This window comes from Nelusetta ayraudi, unplaced genomic scaffold (genome assembly GCF_046127955.1).
Source record: "Nelusetta ayraudi isolate G7.1 ecotype Tasmania unplaced genomic scaffold, CSIRO-AGI_Nayr_v1 ptg000026l, whole genome shotgun sequence".
Lineage (NCBI taxonomy): Eukaryota > Metazoa > Chordata > Actinopteri > Tetraodontiformes > Monacanthidae > Nelusetta > Nelusetta ayraudi.
Window position 1 is genome coordinate 5,474,774 of NW_027466076.1, and position 12,727 is coordinate 5,487,500.

The following is a 12,727-nucleotide window of genomic DNA, read 5'->3' on the forward strand; positions in this document are numbered from 1 at the left end:
GCCATCGGAACGGAAACCGTAATTGCAGACAAACGTGGACAGAAGGAGAGAAAAACAGGACGAGACGGACCCGGAACTGTGCATTTGTGTACGTACGTGCACCAAAACAAGCTTGTGAAACTATGGAGCCCTTCTAATAGCTGCACAGTTTACAGTGTGTGTTTGGGGTGTGTCATAACTCAATCAAAAGTACGCAACTCTGTGGTCTCTCGCGCCTCAGGACCGGACAGTCGGACTGGACAGTTTGGGTTTGGCTTGTGTCATTGAAACCGTCCTGTTGTGATGTCACGAAAGAAATCGATACCTCTTCCAAAGCGAAGCGAAAACTGAAGCGATTTGCTGCCCTGTGGACGCCTCAGACACGTGAAAAGCACAACAAGAGCGGTTGAAGTGTGAAGGAAGAAAAGCTGGCTGAATGGAACCTACCTTACTGAACTACATACGAAGCGGTGAGAGACAATTTTAACTGCGACCTCCGTCGTAATCCACCAGGGGAACGCAAGAAGGGACGAGGAAATGAAGGCAGCGTTGCTCCCTTGGAAGAATTCTTTGGCTTGGAAGCCGCCGCTAATCATTGACAAATCTGTGTAATTATTGTTCACTGACCTCAGCACCTGAACGCCGTGACTTTAAAAACCGTAAAAAGTATTATTGCAGGTTAACAAAACATTGACCTTCTTGAGTTCCAATTACTGGCAACAGCATTGGTGGTGGGGGTCGTACCACTACTTCCTGTACGCTATGAAGGTGGCAGTGTTTCAATTTACAGCCGCTTCATCTTATCTTGTCCTCTGACGCGACACTAACTGCGTTTCAATCATCCCTAGAATTGCGCAAAACCTAAATATGGCAATAAAAACTGGTGATAGATATGGAAGCGTATTGCTGCCACCCTAGAAAAAAAAAAAAACAGGGCTCAGTTTCACGTTATAACGTGATACTTTCACATTTTTACGTTATAACGTGATAGTTTCACGTTTTTACGTGATAATTTTCACGTTTTTACGTGATAATTTTCACGTGATAATTTTCACGTTTTTCACGTTTTTACGTGATAATTTTCACGTGATAATTTTCACGTGATAATTTTCACGTTTTTCACGTTTTTACGTGATCATTTTCACGTGATAATTTTCACGTTATAACGTGAAAATTAGAATGCAGTTGAGATGGTGGAACTTGTACCCATGGAGCCTTCCGTTAGATTCATTATGAAATTATATGAACATTATCACGTAAAAATGCAAAAATTATCACGTTAAAACGTGAAAGTATCACGTGAAACTATCACGTTATAACATGATACTGAGCCCTGTTTTTTTTTTTTTTTTTTAGGGTAGCAGCAATGTGCTTCCGTAGAAAACATAGAAGAAGACATAAAACTGTCATGAAAACACAGCTAGTGACACTCATTGTGACACTCATCCGCTAGGTGATGTAGCATACATTCCATTAGTGGCCCGGCTAAGTGATGCGCTGTAAAACGCTTCACGGTGGAAAAATAAAGAAAAAAAAATGTGTGGTTGTTCACGATTGCTGCTGAACCCGAATGGATTTTGAGCAGAGATCTTCGCTGATTTGTTATAAGCCAAATATCAAATGGTGAAATAGAGGAAATTGGAAACTTCAAAAATGAGAGGCTGCTAAATATGAAGCGTTGCTAACTGGTCTGACTGCTGCAAAGTGCTGCGCTTGTTTGTTTTGTTACATAATCAATATCACACTGGATCCACACACGTGTTTGGCACAGCATACATTTAGAATTCACAGGAGTAGTGCATGTGTGTGTGTGTGTGTGTGTGTGTGTGACGCTGGGGAGCTTTGCTTGTTTAGTGCTTGTGTGTGTGTATGTGTGTGTGTGAATGATGCAGTCTAAGAAAAATGCGATGATTCCACTATAGAAATATCTGCGGAGGAACGGAGTCGGGTCGGGGGGGGAAGAAAGAAAGGGATGAAGAGGAAGAGATGGAGGAGAGAAGGAAAGGAAAGTAAGCGAGGCTGCATTGAATCAGTCCGTCCCTCCGTCCCTCCGTCCCTCCGTCTGTCTGTCCTGTCCTCAACATGAACACCCAGCCTCATGGGGCTCTGATGGCCCACTTCCTGTTTGGGGACCAATGAGAGGCCTGCCTCGCTCCGGGCCGGCCCCTCCTGTCCTCAGTGGCGTCTGATAAGCATCCCCGCCGACCCCGGGGGATTGTGGGAGAGCCGAGTCATAATGCCGGTGGAGACCAACAGCAGAGAACATTTTAATGAGTCGCATTTTTTCGACCCCCCCCCCCAAAAAAAACCAAAACAAAACAAAAGAAAAAAATCCCAGTTTTGAAATGAGTCATAACTCTGGGTGGAGGAGGGGCTAGGATGGGGGGAGAGGGAGAGGAGGGGGGGTCACTTCATATTTATCTCGACATACGCCAGCACCTCCTTCAGGTCTGAGCGCTCACTGCACATGCAAGCAGTTTGCACACATGCACAGGCATGTGTCCTGGCACACACAAACACACACACACACACACACTCACACATACAAGCTAGGAGCTGACCTCCATATTAGGATGAAAGTGGCTGTATCAGGGCGTCCATATTTATAGACTGATGCTGGGTGGGGTTTATAGCCACATCACTGGAGCGTCGAGTGTTGAAACTGGAGGTAAATAAAAATCTCCAATCAGCTGATTTGATGATATTCAAAGGCTTTCCAAGGAATCCAAGCTAACCTGCGTGTGAACCTGTGCTCCCCTTGTTTACACGATAAAAATCGCAAGAGCTGAATCTGGAGGTGCAGCCAGACTGCTGACACGGTAAATCTCACAAGACGTGAGAAAATAACAAACGTTACTTTTGACGCAGCTCGCTCCGCCCAATCAAACTTATCGGGAACCCCCCCGGGGATGCAAACAAACAACAGGACACAGTCCTTCAAATGTAACACAAACACCTAGAGACAGACAGAGACAGAGGAAAGGGCCGGCAGGACGTCCTGACTTTGGGGGCGATGACCTCTGAGCTCAACCTGCCGCTGCTTTGACATCGCTTCCGGGCTGCAACGCCGGAGGGCACCGGACGACTCGGCGCAGAAAAATAAGGGAGGATTTATGGAGGCTGGAAGGAAGCGCTCTTGCGTAAGCAGGCGGGAAGTCCGAGTCAGCGACGTTACGGCAGCGAGCCCAGCGCCACCCGCAGGAGGTTCAGTCAGTTTGAAAAACAGGCCTCGCTCACTGCATGAGCAGCATCCAAAAGCAAATGGAGGTTTGTGACACCAGGTTGACGTCCAGCCGTCACTCAGATGAGTGGGACAACCTATTAAAGGTCCAGGTGTGAAATCTGGCCTGATTTATGATTTTTATATTGGTAAAAATTTTTATATACTGCACATTAATGCATAAATCATAGCGGATACTCACGGTATAATAAAATGCATTTGGTTTTCCAACACATAGAAGAGTTCTTAATAATATACAAGAATATCCAGAGATCAATAAGGGTCCCAGTGCTCCCAGTTAGCTGCCATCTTGCGCCACCGTATTTCTAAGGAAGCCTGGTGTGGACAATCCAGCTGCACTGACAGCGCGTTTCATGGGGTGACCGCATGCGTCCTCAATTAATTAATTAATTTCCTATGAAGAAGTAAGGTGGGCGAGATATCCAATTTTGTATGCGCAGGCCACCGTAGTTCACTGGCATGCTTGGGAGAGGGAAGGTGAGTAAAAGAGCGCCGCAATCTAAAATGTAACCACTTGATGTCCCTGTTTCTTCTGAAAACCTCCAGATACTCCACGCTTGACCTTTAAACCTCTGCCTTCTCGTTGCACACTCTTTACTTCTTGATTCTTTCTTCCTTCTTCTGAGGTACAAAGTTTGGCGACTGAAACGCCACCTGGTGCCACCAGGGGAGCTTTCAGACATAAAGAATTGACTCTCTACCTGTTCTTGATGCGTAGCTGCACACCTCCAGCTGAACATGGTCGACGGTGGCGGGACGACGGTGGCGTTCGCTGCTGCTGCTGCTGCTGCTGCTGCTGCTGTGGCACTGGTGATGGTGACAGAGGAGGCGAAGGAGAAGGAAGGGCAGGGACGGAGGGACGCGAAGTGCAGAACTCCTCAATGTATCCTGGATCTAATTCCCTGTGGAGAGACGGAGAGAGCAAGTCAAGTTTCAGGTACTTCTTTGTACTGTGTGCTGATTGATATCTTTACATTTCATACTCTAAACCAGTGGTCCCGATCGACACTCATGTTGCTTGCTAGCTTGCGGGTTAAATCTTGCGGTAACGTATATCAGACGACCGAGACAAGCGCCTCGACATGCGTCAAGAGTTGAGCGTTAGGTGGACGTAACGGGAGAGAATCCGGTAATCTTTCAAAATAAAATTGTTTCGCGGCCCGGTACCAAATGACCCACAGACCGGCACCGGTCCGCCGCCCGGTGGTTGGGGACCACTGCTCTAAACCAATGTCCAAGTGAAGTCTAAAACAGCAGGGGTGGGAAGCATGACGAAGGAAGGATGCACTCATGTTTGCTGCTTCTTGCTACTTCCTGTTTAATCAATTAATTCCTGTTATGACATCAGTCTTACCGCATGGATGCCAGAATCCGACCGCCCATGTCAGACACGCTCCGCTTATCCTAATCTTCCAAGGAGTCTCATCAAACCATCGTCTCTTAAATTCTGCCTCAGGTGCGACTGAGGAGAAAGAGCTTCACTAATCAAGAGGTTCACTAATTGTCACAGCTGTGGCCAATTCACAGACCTACATTTTGGACATGAGTGAATGCAACTTAAAAATGAAAAGTGAGCAACAAAGAAATAGAATTAGAATTAAAGTGGAAATGGATTATAAGAGTTGACATTAATAAATAAAAAAAGTATTTTTTTGGAATTATAATGAATTGTGTGAATGCATCAAATTCAACATTTACCTAAATACGAGTCTGAGAGTAACACTGTCATCTTTAAATGGGTAAATTTAGAGGCTGAAGTGTGTACAGGTCAACAAAAAAGAAAATGCAGTGCAGCTTTGTTGTGTTTGTGTTCCTCTATCATTTCCAAATAAAACACAAAGACCCCAGAAAGACTCTAAAGTCACTGAACAGTGCAAATCTCAGTGCATCGTCGTGAACCCGCATCAGACACCTGCGGCTGTTGAATGCGTTTGCAATATCTGTGCGTAGCTCCGTGTTTGCTTGTGGGGAGTGACGAGGTCACAGGCTGGACGCTGAATGTCAGCGCTGTACATACTTTACATTCACCACTAATTAATTCCACATGAGCGGCCTGACTGGAAGGCTGCGATCCCCCGGCTAACCTTCACAACCCGTCTATACTTTCAGTTGTCCAGAGATGAAAGGAGCAGATGGTTGGCAGGACCTGCAGCAGATACTGTATGAGATGCACCTAATACAGTGGCCAGCAGTCCTGACCTCAAACCCATTGAACACTTGTGGGCTCAGCTCGAGTGTTGAGCTCTTGAGGCTGTGTAAGGTTCTTCCACACGCGACCGAGGCTCCTGTTTGTTTAAATGAATCAATTGTTAAATTGCCAAAATGTTTTGTTTCTTCAAATTGTAATCATCCAATCCAATCCAATCTTTAAAATAAACCAGCTGTGTGCGAGGCTGCAGTCTTTGCACTTTGAGTCAGGGAACGCTCGCTGGTTTGCTAAAGGGTTTTTCTATTACGCTTTTCTCCTGCAAACGAATGTCTTGCATTTCCAAAAAAAAAAAAAAAAAATCCAGCCTAAAATGGGCAAACCCAGTCAAAGTAGTGAACTTGATTTTTGTCATGTCTCTCGAAACAAACAAACAAACATGAATCTAATTTTACCAGCAGGGTCTGAACTGCTGCTTGCTACGCCAGTCGTTCCTGCTTTTGCAGCAAGAATGTCCCCTTGAAAACAGAGCGGAGCCGCACCATTGGAAACTTCTGGGGGGGGGGGGGGAGCCTCAGACTTGTCAGCTTGCCAGACTTGTTAAGAAAGCGGCGGTCAATTCATCACTGATCATCTACAGGATGCGCTGAGTCATGCCTTCACTATGACCAGGGGTGGTTGTTTTTTTTTGTTTTTTTTTGGTCCACTAAGCACTTCATGTTTTTATTGATTATAGTTTTTTATTGATTTATTATAGGCTTGTGTCTGTTTGTTGGAATGAATGTAATGCAGCCGACCACCTGAATTTCCTTCGGGATTCATAAAGTTTTATCTAATCTTATCTAATCTAATCTACCATGCAGGTTGAATAACAGGAGCCAGGGGTTCACACACACACACACACACACACACACTGCAGGTGGTGTTAGTCACTGCATGTACTCACGACCTCCTCTGCCTACGAAAAATAATTTCTCACTGATTGTGTACTTAATATATTAGGGTGTTGACAATTACGCCAACTTTGCAGCCTCCTACACTTGGAGAGTAGCAGTGAAATGTAATAATTATCCAGACTGGTGTGTGGAGAGTTCACCCTCCCAGCTGTCACTCCAATATTCGAGCTGTTGCAGCCCCGATGTTTGTTGTTTTACGCAGAATTTCTAAATGACTCATGATGGATGATTACACAACATGTTGTTGTTGCCAGAGCTGGAAAGGCTCCACACAGGACCTGCTTGCATACATCATCATGCATGCTGGCAGTATGACAGTATGGAAACACACAACACTCGTCGGTGAATAGCTACGACCTGTGCATTCGTGCTGTATGGCTGCTGCTCAATCCATTAGCCCGTTATGAAAAATGTTTTAAATGAAAAAAAATGAACTTTATTGTCACTGTGAAATGAACATGAGCTACGTGTGTGCTTGTTATCGACAATTCCGCAGTAAACTGCCTGAAGTCTGACATGACGGTCGAACCCAAGGCACCACGATCCCTTTTTAACAAAACTATTTCAACTATTTTAAATAGACGACTAATACACTATGAATCATATTGCCATCGCAACATCCAACTCACTCATAGTACATTGCGTGCCGGGCTATTATTATGTGGCCCTTTTATGACCATTAGAATGAATTAGTGAGCTTCTGCCTGAGTCAGCGTCATCTCTGTGACTTCTGCCTTGCTCACAGCTTTGTAGGGGAGACGGTGCTGGGGAAAGTTGCACATTTACATCTTCAATCAATGGTGATGACATGAAAAAACAACAACAACAACAACAACAACAAAACTTTATTGGTCCGACAGTTTGTCTATTCCACTACACTGCAACGTCTCTGTTTGGTTTTCTGTTTTTTTCTATTTGTAGAGCTGAAGCCTCGAATATACCATCACACTGGGAGACGCACACACACATTCACACACACACACACACACACACACACACACACATGCACGCATAAACCAGTCTGACCTGTCAGTGGAATGTGCCACAGCACCCTTCAATCAGCTCAACAGGAGGGACGCTGCTGCTGTCACATTCCATCTTTCCGTCCCATCGCCAAGCGTGTTGTTGACACACTTAGCACACGACACAAACACACACTCTCCACCTTTTACCTGAACTGAGCTCACCTCAGTCTAATTATTTTTTTTACTGATTCCGGATTTAGTGTGCTGTCGGCGTGCAGGGACAGACACACACACACACACAGACACACACCTGCACAGGTACACGCACGTGAAGAGTCGGACTTGATGAAGGAAAACGTCAAAAATCCATCAAAAGAAAATCAGCAGTGAAATCAGAAGTGAGTGATTAGATGATCGTTACTGCTGGAACTCGGATGAGAGCTCAAACAAGGCTGTATTTATTTCTGCTATGGTTTGGCAGCTGTTTAAAAAGTTTCAGGCCTTAATAATCAGTACATCAATTATTAGACGCTTCACAAAGTTTTCCTGAAGTTTTAATGACACCTATTTGAGCTACACAACACCAGGTCCTCCCTCCAATTATTGTGTTCATACCGTCATAGGTTGGTTGTTGGCATTGACTGTCAGCGTGGCAATATTCCTCTCCAAAAGCTGTTTTGTATGTATAGATTCAGTTATATAGTTGAGGGTAACTGTACATTGGGAAGGGTCGAGTGCAGAGAAACTATTTCCCCAAAGGGTTTAGTGAAGTTTGCATATATTTATTGTATTTTACTTCAACGTGAGATAAGAGGACAGAGGACAGGGGATAGGGTTGGAAGGAGGCAGCTGATTGGCTGTGGCCACTACTGAGGAAGAAGAAGAAGAAGGAGAAGAAGAAGGAGGAGGAGCAGAAGAAGAAGAAGAAGAAAGAGGAGGAGTCTCAACAAACATAATGATAGCAAAACAAATAAACAAAAGGACTACAGCAACAGCAGAGCGCGGTTCCAGTCCAGCTATTTTAATGGGGCAGGGAGAAGCTTCCATTCTCTGAGGATGAAAAGCTTGTGAAAGGTCTGCTGCTGAACAATAACGGTGTCCTTGTTGAACAAGCTGTGGAATCAGCTCGTTTAGCTTGCTAAGCATCTGGCTGTAATTAAAGCCACTTACTCCGCAAGCAGCACGCACTGCACTGATTCCTGACAAAACGCACCTTGTAAGGGACAAACAAGAGGGGACGCAGCCGTCCTGTCAAAGTTTTCCTTGGCGACAAAAGGATTTTGTGGGGAAGCAAACCCAAAAGCCGGTGCCGAACGAATGCAAGAAATGTTTAGCAGCTCATTGAATTTACTGCAGTGACACAAAGCAAACGCCGGGGACTCTCGTCCATCAAGTCACCATACAAGATGAACTTTGGATGCGTTTTTTTGGATTTTAGAGAAATTATGTAAGTAACTTTTTCTTTATTTTTTAGCTGCTCACTCATGGCTTGGCGAACGACAATGGACGCCGTGGAGACGAGCGTCCTCGAGAGGCATCGAGCGGTATCCCCACCGGCAGCGCCTCCTTCAGCGTCCTCACAGTACTGCACGCATAGACCAACGGACGTGGCCGTGGCCGGGGAAACGGCTTTGTGGCAGTTGGCCTCAGTAATGACTTCCCTCTCTCCTCCTTTTGGGCAGAGAAACCCAAACATTCATTAAGCTCGATTACGTCAGCACAGCGACAAAAGAGGACAGAGACAGAGAATCGCCAGAGGGGACAAAAGGAATCGCGGTTGGGTCGCGGTGGGAGAACTCAAACTGCACCGTTTACCATTGCACACGCAGGCGTTCGAATTCAAATGCTACTTTTGCAGATCAAACACTGTGTTTTTTATCAGATTAGCTTTAAAAAAAAAAATAAATAAATAACGCAACTGCCTGAAGAAGACTCTGATACACGCTAGCAGTCAAAAGTTTGGACACACCTGTTTCTTCTTAACCTTGGTCACTTTACTCCACTGTAGATGCACGCTGAAGGCATCAAATGCATGGCCGAGATATGTGGATTAATGTGGCAAAAGAAAAGCAACGTTAAATACCTAAATATGTGATGCTCTATGTATTTTATATGACGGATGGCTATTCTAGATCATCTATATCTATGTCATAAGCGTCCAAACGTTTGACTGGTAGCGCACTTGGACTATTCCAGGTCAGGATTCATGAGTGATGGTCAGATTGATTGTTGTACCCCACAACCTTCATTTCATGCACTGACTGTGACAGATTCGCTGATAAAAGTTTGAGTAGACGCAGACTTGAAGACTTAGTCTCGTGTCTGTCGAGTCTCTCCTCTAATCTCCACCTCCAGTCTCGGCCGAGTGCAAAGTGAAGTGAAGCTGGAGACGCAAAACTTTCTGCACCTTTTAAATGGGGCGGATTCAGAATCCAAATCCACTTTATTGGCCAGGTTTGTACACGCAAACGAGGAAATTGACTTTATTTGAGGAAAGTATTAAACAAAGTGCGGGCATAACAGTAATTCTTCTCGAGTCACTGGCACTGTACGACGGTGAAAAGCAGTGGGAAGCTACGATGAGTCATTACAAGCCTTGTAATAAGCGCAAGAAGGCATAATAAAATGCTCAGCTTAGTTAGTTTTCATCATAGTAAAAGCACCGGCCGGAACACAATGAGTGAATGATGTGGGCCAGGTGCTTTATGCCGGCGGTGAGCTCACCGTTCTACCCTCGTCGACATCACAATAGGCAGCAAAGCACATGCAAACACCAAGAAGAGTGAAGGATGAGAGAAGATGACAACGAAACCTGCTCGACCAAACGCTGGGCGAGCAAAGAGGCCTGTTCACACAAGGCCTGGCGGCAGGACCAACGTCCCACACGTCATGTTGGGACGTCGGTGCTGTCGACGTGTGAGACTCCTCCTGGGAAAACTCCCTGGAGGAGTCTTTTAGATTTAGAACTGAGGTCTCAAGTGAAACAAGAGTAGGCCAAAGATGTAGCTTAGCTTAGCTAGCACGAGTTAGCTTGGGTTGTCTTTGTTTGGTTAGACAGAGAGATAGATAGATAGATAGATAGATAGATAGATAGATAGACAGACAGAGAGATAGATAGATAGATAGACAGACAGACAGATAGACAGATAGACAGATAGATAGATAGATAGATAGATAGACAGATAGACAGACAGACAGACAGATAGGTAGACAGATAGACAGATAGAAACTTTATTAATCCCTCTGGGAAAGTTGGGTTCCAGCAGGAGCAGCACCAGTAAAATCACAGTAAACATACAATAAAAACAAACAAATCCAACACTTGGGTTGATTTGATGAGAGCAAACATCGAGCATTTTTCACATGCCACTGCAAACATGCGTATGCCAAATCTGCGGCGATGCAACGTGGTGACTGAAAGTAGACTGAAGATCGGTTCTTATCCTCCTGCTGTCATCCACTGAACCACTCACCTCGAACACTGGCCAGTGCTCTCTGTCTGCAACACACTTACAATAACAATCCGTGCAATAATGGACAAGTGCAATACACTATGGGGTGATGGAGCGCGTGTTTGTGTATGCGTGGGGGAGGGGGGGGGTGGTGATTGTTTTTATTGTCGCTTTTGTTACTGCTTACTAATGTTTTATTACTGGTTTCTACCCAGGATGCCGCACTGCACTGATGGTTGCCACTTCATTCCGTCATCAACCTTGAAATGACAATAAAGATTCTGTCCACTCTATCGTGCCCACTTGTTGGAGAGAAACCCTCTCACAGTGCACATCCAGAGTGGGAATGCGGTGCATGTGAACAATGCAGTGACGCGGCCAAAACCCCCGGTGCCACAGCCTCTCCGCGTGAGCAGAAGGCTACAGTGATAAAAACAGAGTGGCATCCGATCACACGGGTCCAGGCCGCAGCTGCGAAATGTTCCACGCACTTTAAAAGGTGAACGCTGGCAGCCATTCAGACTTCCTGTTTAACAAATGACATTGGCCAAAAAGGGAAAAGCATAAATACCGAGCTGCTTGCAAACACTGCCAGCGGACGTCCAGGGATACGTCGCCGCAGAAGCCGTGGAAATCAAAACAACAAAGGGAAAGGAAGAGAACTGAAGGCGGCCGAATGATGAGCTCAAGAAGCACAGAGGACACTTTTGTAAAAAAAAAAAAAAAAAAAAAACAAGATAATATTTTAAGCCCGTTAAAGACTTGGATATGACTGACTGGCTGTAATGCAACAACAACAAAAAAAAACACCACAGAGTCTGATGCTAACACATGCTTTACTTCTGCCTGTAAAAGCTAGTTAGCAAACTATCAGCGTGCTAATCTAACAAGCTAATGGAAGAGAACATTTTTTTGGATTTCCAACGCCACTTCAAGTTAAGGCATAATGCAACTTTTTTTATTGCTTAATCTGTTATTTTAAACCTTTTCTTTTAGACAAATTGTTTTCATTCGTGTTCTCCATATATGGTGTGTAGTTGTTTGAACGGAATGAATGGAAATTTCTTATCAGTGACATAATGACTCATCATTTTTTCAGTCTGCATCTTGTACTGAGTTATGAAACACAAGAGACTCTTGAGTCAGTTCTTTTGGAAAATAGTAATGTTTGCTGATGATCCACTTAAGTTTTATTATTATTATTATTATTATTATTATTATTATTATAATAATAATAATCTATATACGTCATCGGCCTGATTTTGAGCTTTGACGTGCGGTGAAAATCATTAAAATTGTTTTTTTTATTTTTTTTTATTAATTCTTCTACCTTAAACTTCCTGGAAATGTCGGGTCAAGGGGGGGGGGCTCAAATTCCCGTGACCCCATGACCTTCCTCCCTCCTGCATCTCAGCAAATGGCAGCACAGCAGGTATCAGGATAAGAAAAGCTGCATCTTTCTCAAGCCTGCACTTTAATCTTGATAAACGCTAAGATAAACAGTGAGCGGGGATCACTGCGAGCGCTGAAGTCCTCTCCAGGCTTTCTGACCCCCGCGGCCCCCCCCGGGCTTTTTAGGGAATCTAGAAACTCATTATGTGTAACACTAAACCACCCAGTGTGTGGAGCCGCTTCTCGGGGAGCAGTGAACACAACACCAGCCGGAGCAGCTGCAAGGTGCAAGGGGAGCAGCGCACACAGGGCAGACGCATTATCATCACTACGCAGACATTTAGAGACCAGGACGGCAAATTAAAGACACATTAACAAAATTAAGTTGTTTTTTTTTCCGACAAATTTTCTCCAAGGTTTCGTGCAATTTTGTCTCCTGCGATTCGACACCTGGGCCGCAAACACACACTGACAGCGCAGGTGCACGGTGGTGAGGGGAGCTCCCCTGGGTGTGAGATCAGCCTCCGGGGGTCAGGTATCAATTAGTGCTCGCTACGCACCTGCTGGACTGAGAGAGTGCACACCAAAACTAACGC

At 44.9% G+C, this 12,727-nt stretch overlaps 3 protein-coding genes across 4 annotated transcripts in view; 1 reads left to right on the top strand and 2 right to left on the bottom strand.

Annotated features, from left to right (window-relative positions):
• The window catches only part of LOC142889895 (E3 ubiquitin-protein ligase RNF180-like), a 156,508-nt gene that overhangs the window by 40,928 nt on the left and 102,853 nt on the right, over positions 1-12,727 (top strand). The window lies entirely within an intron of this gene.
• shroom3 (shroom family member 3) overlaps positions 1-12,727 on the bottom strand; it is a 48,926-nt gene that overhangs the window by 24,187 nt on the left and 12,012 nt on the right. For both annotated transcript variants that reach the window (XM_076029305.1, XM_076029304.1), the window contains one exon: positions 3,922-4,122. In XM_076029305.1, the coding sequence (XP_075885420.1) occupies positions 3,922-4,122 (201 nt within the window). The remainder of the gene's footprint in view (positions 1-3,921; positions 4,123-12,727) is intronic.
• The window catches only part of LOC142890373 (growth arrest and DNA damage-inducible protein GADD45 gamma-like), a 170,351-nt gene that overhangs the window by 2,338 nt on the left and 155,286 nt on the right, over positions 1-12,727 (bottom strand). The window lies entirely within an intron of this gene.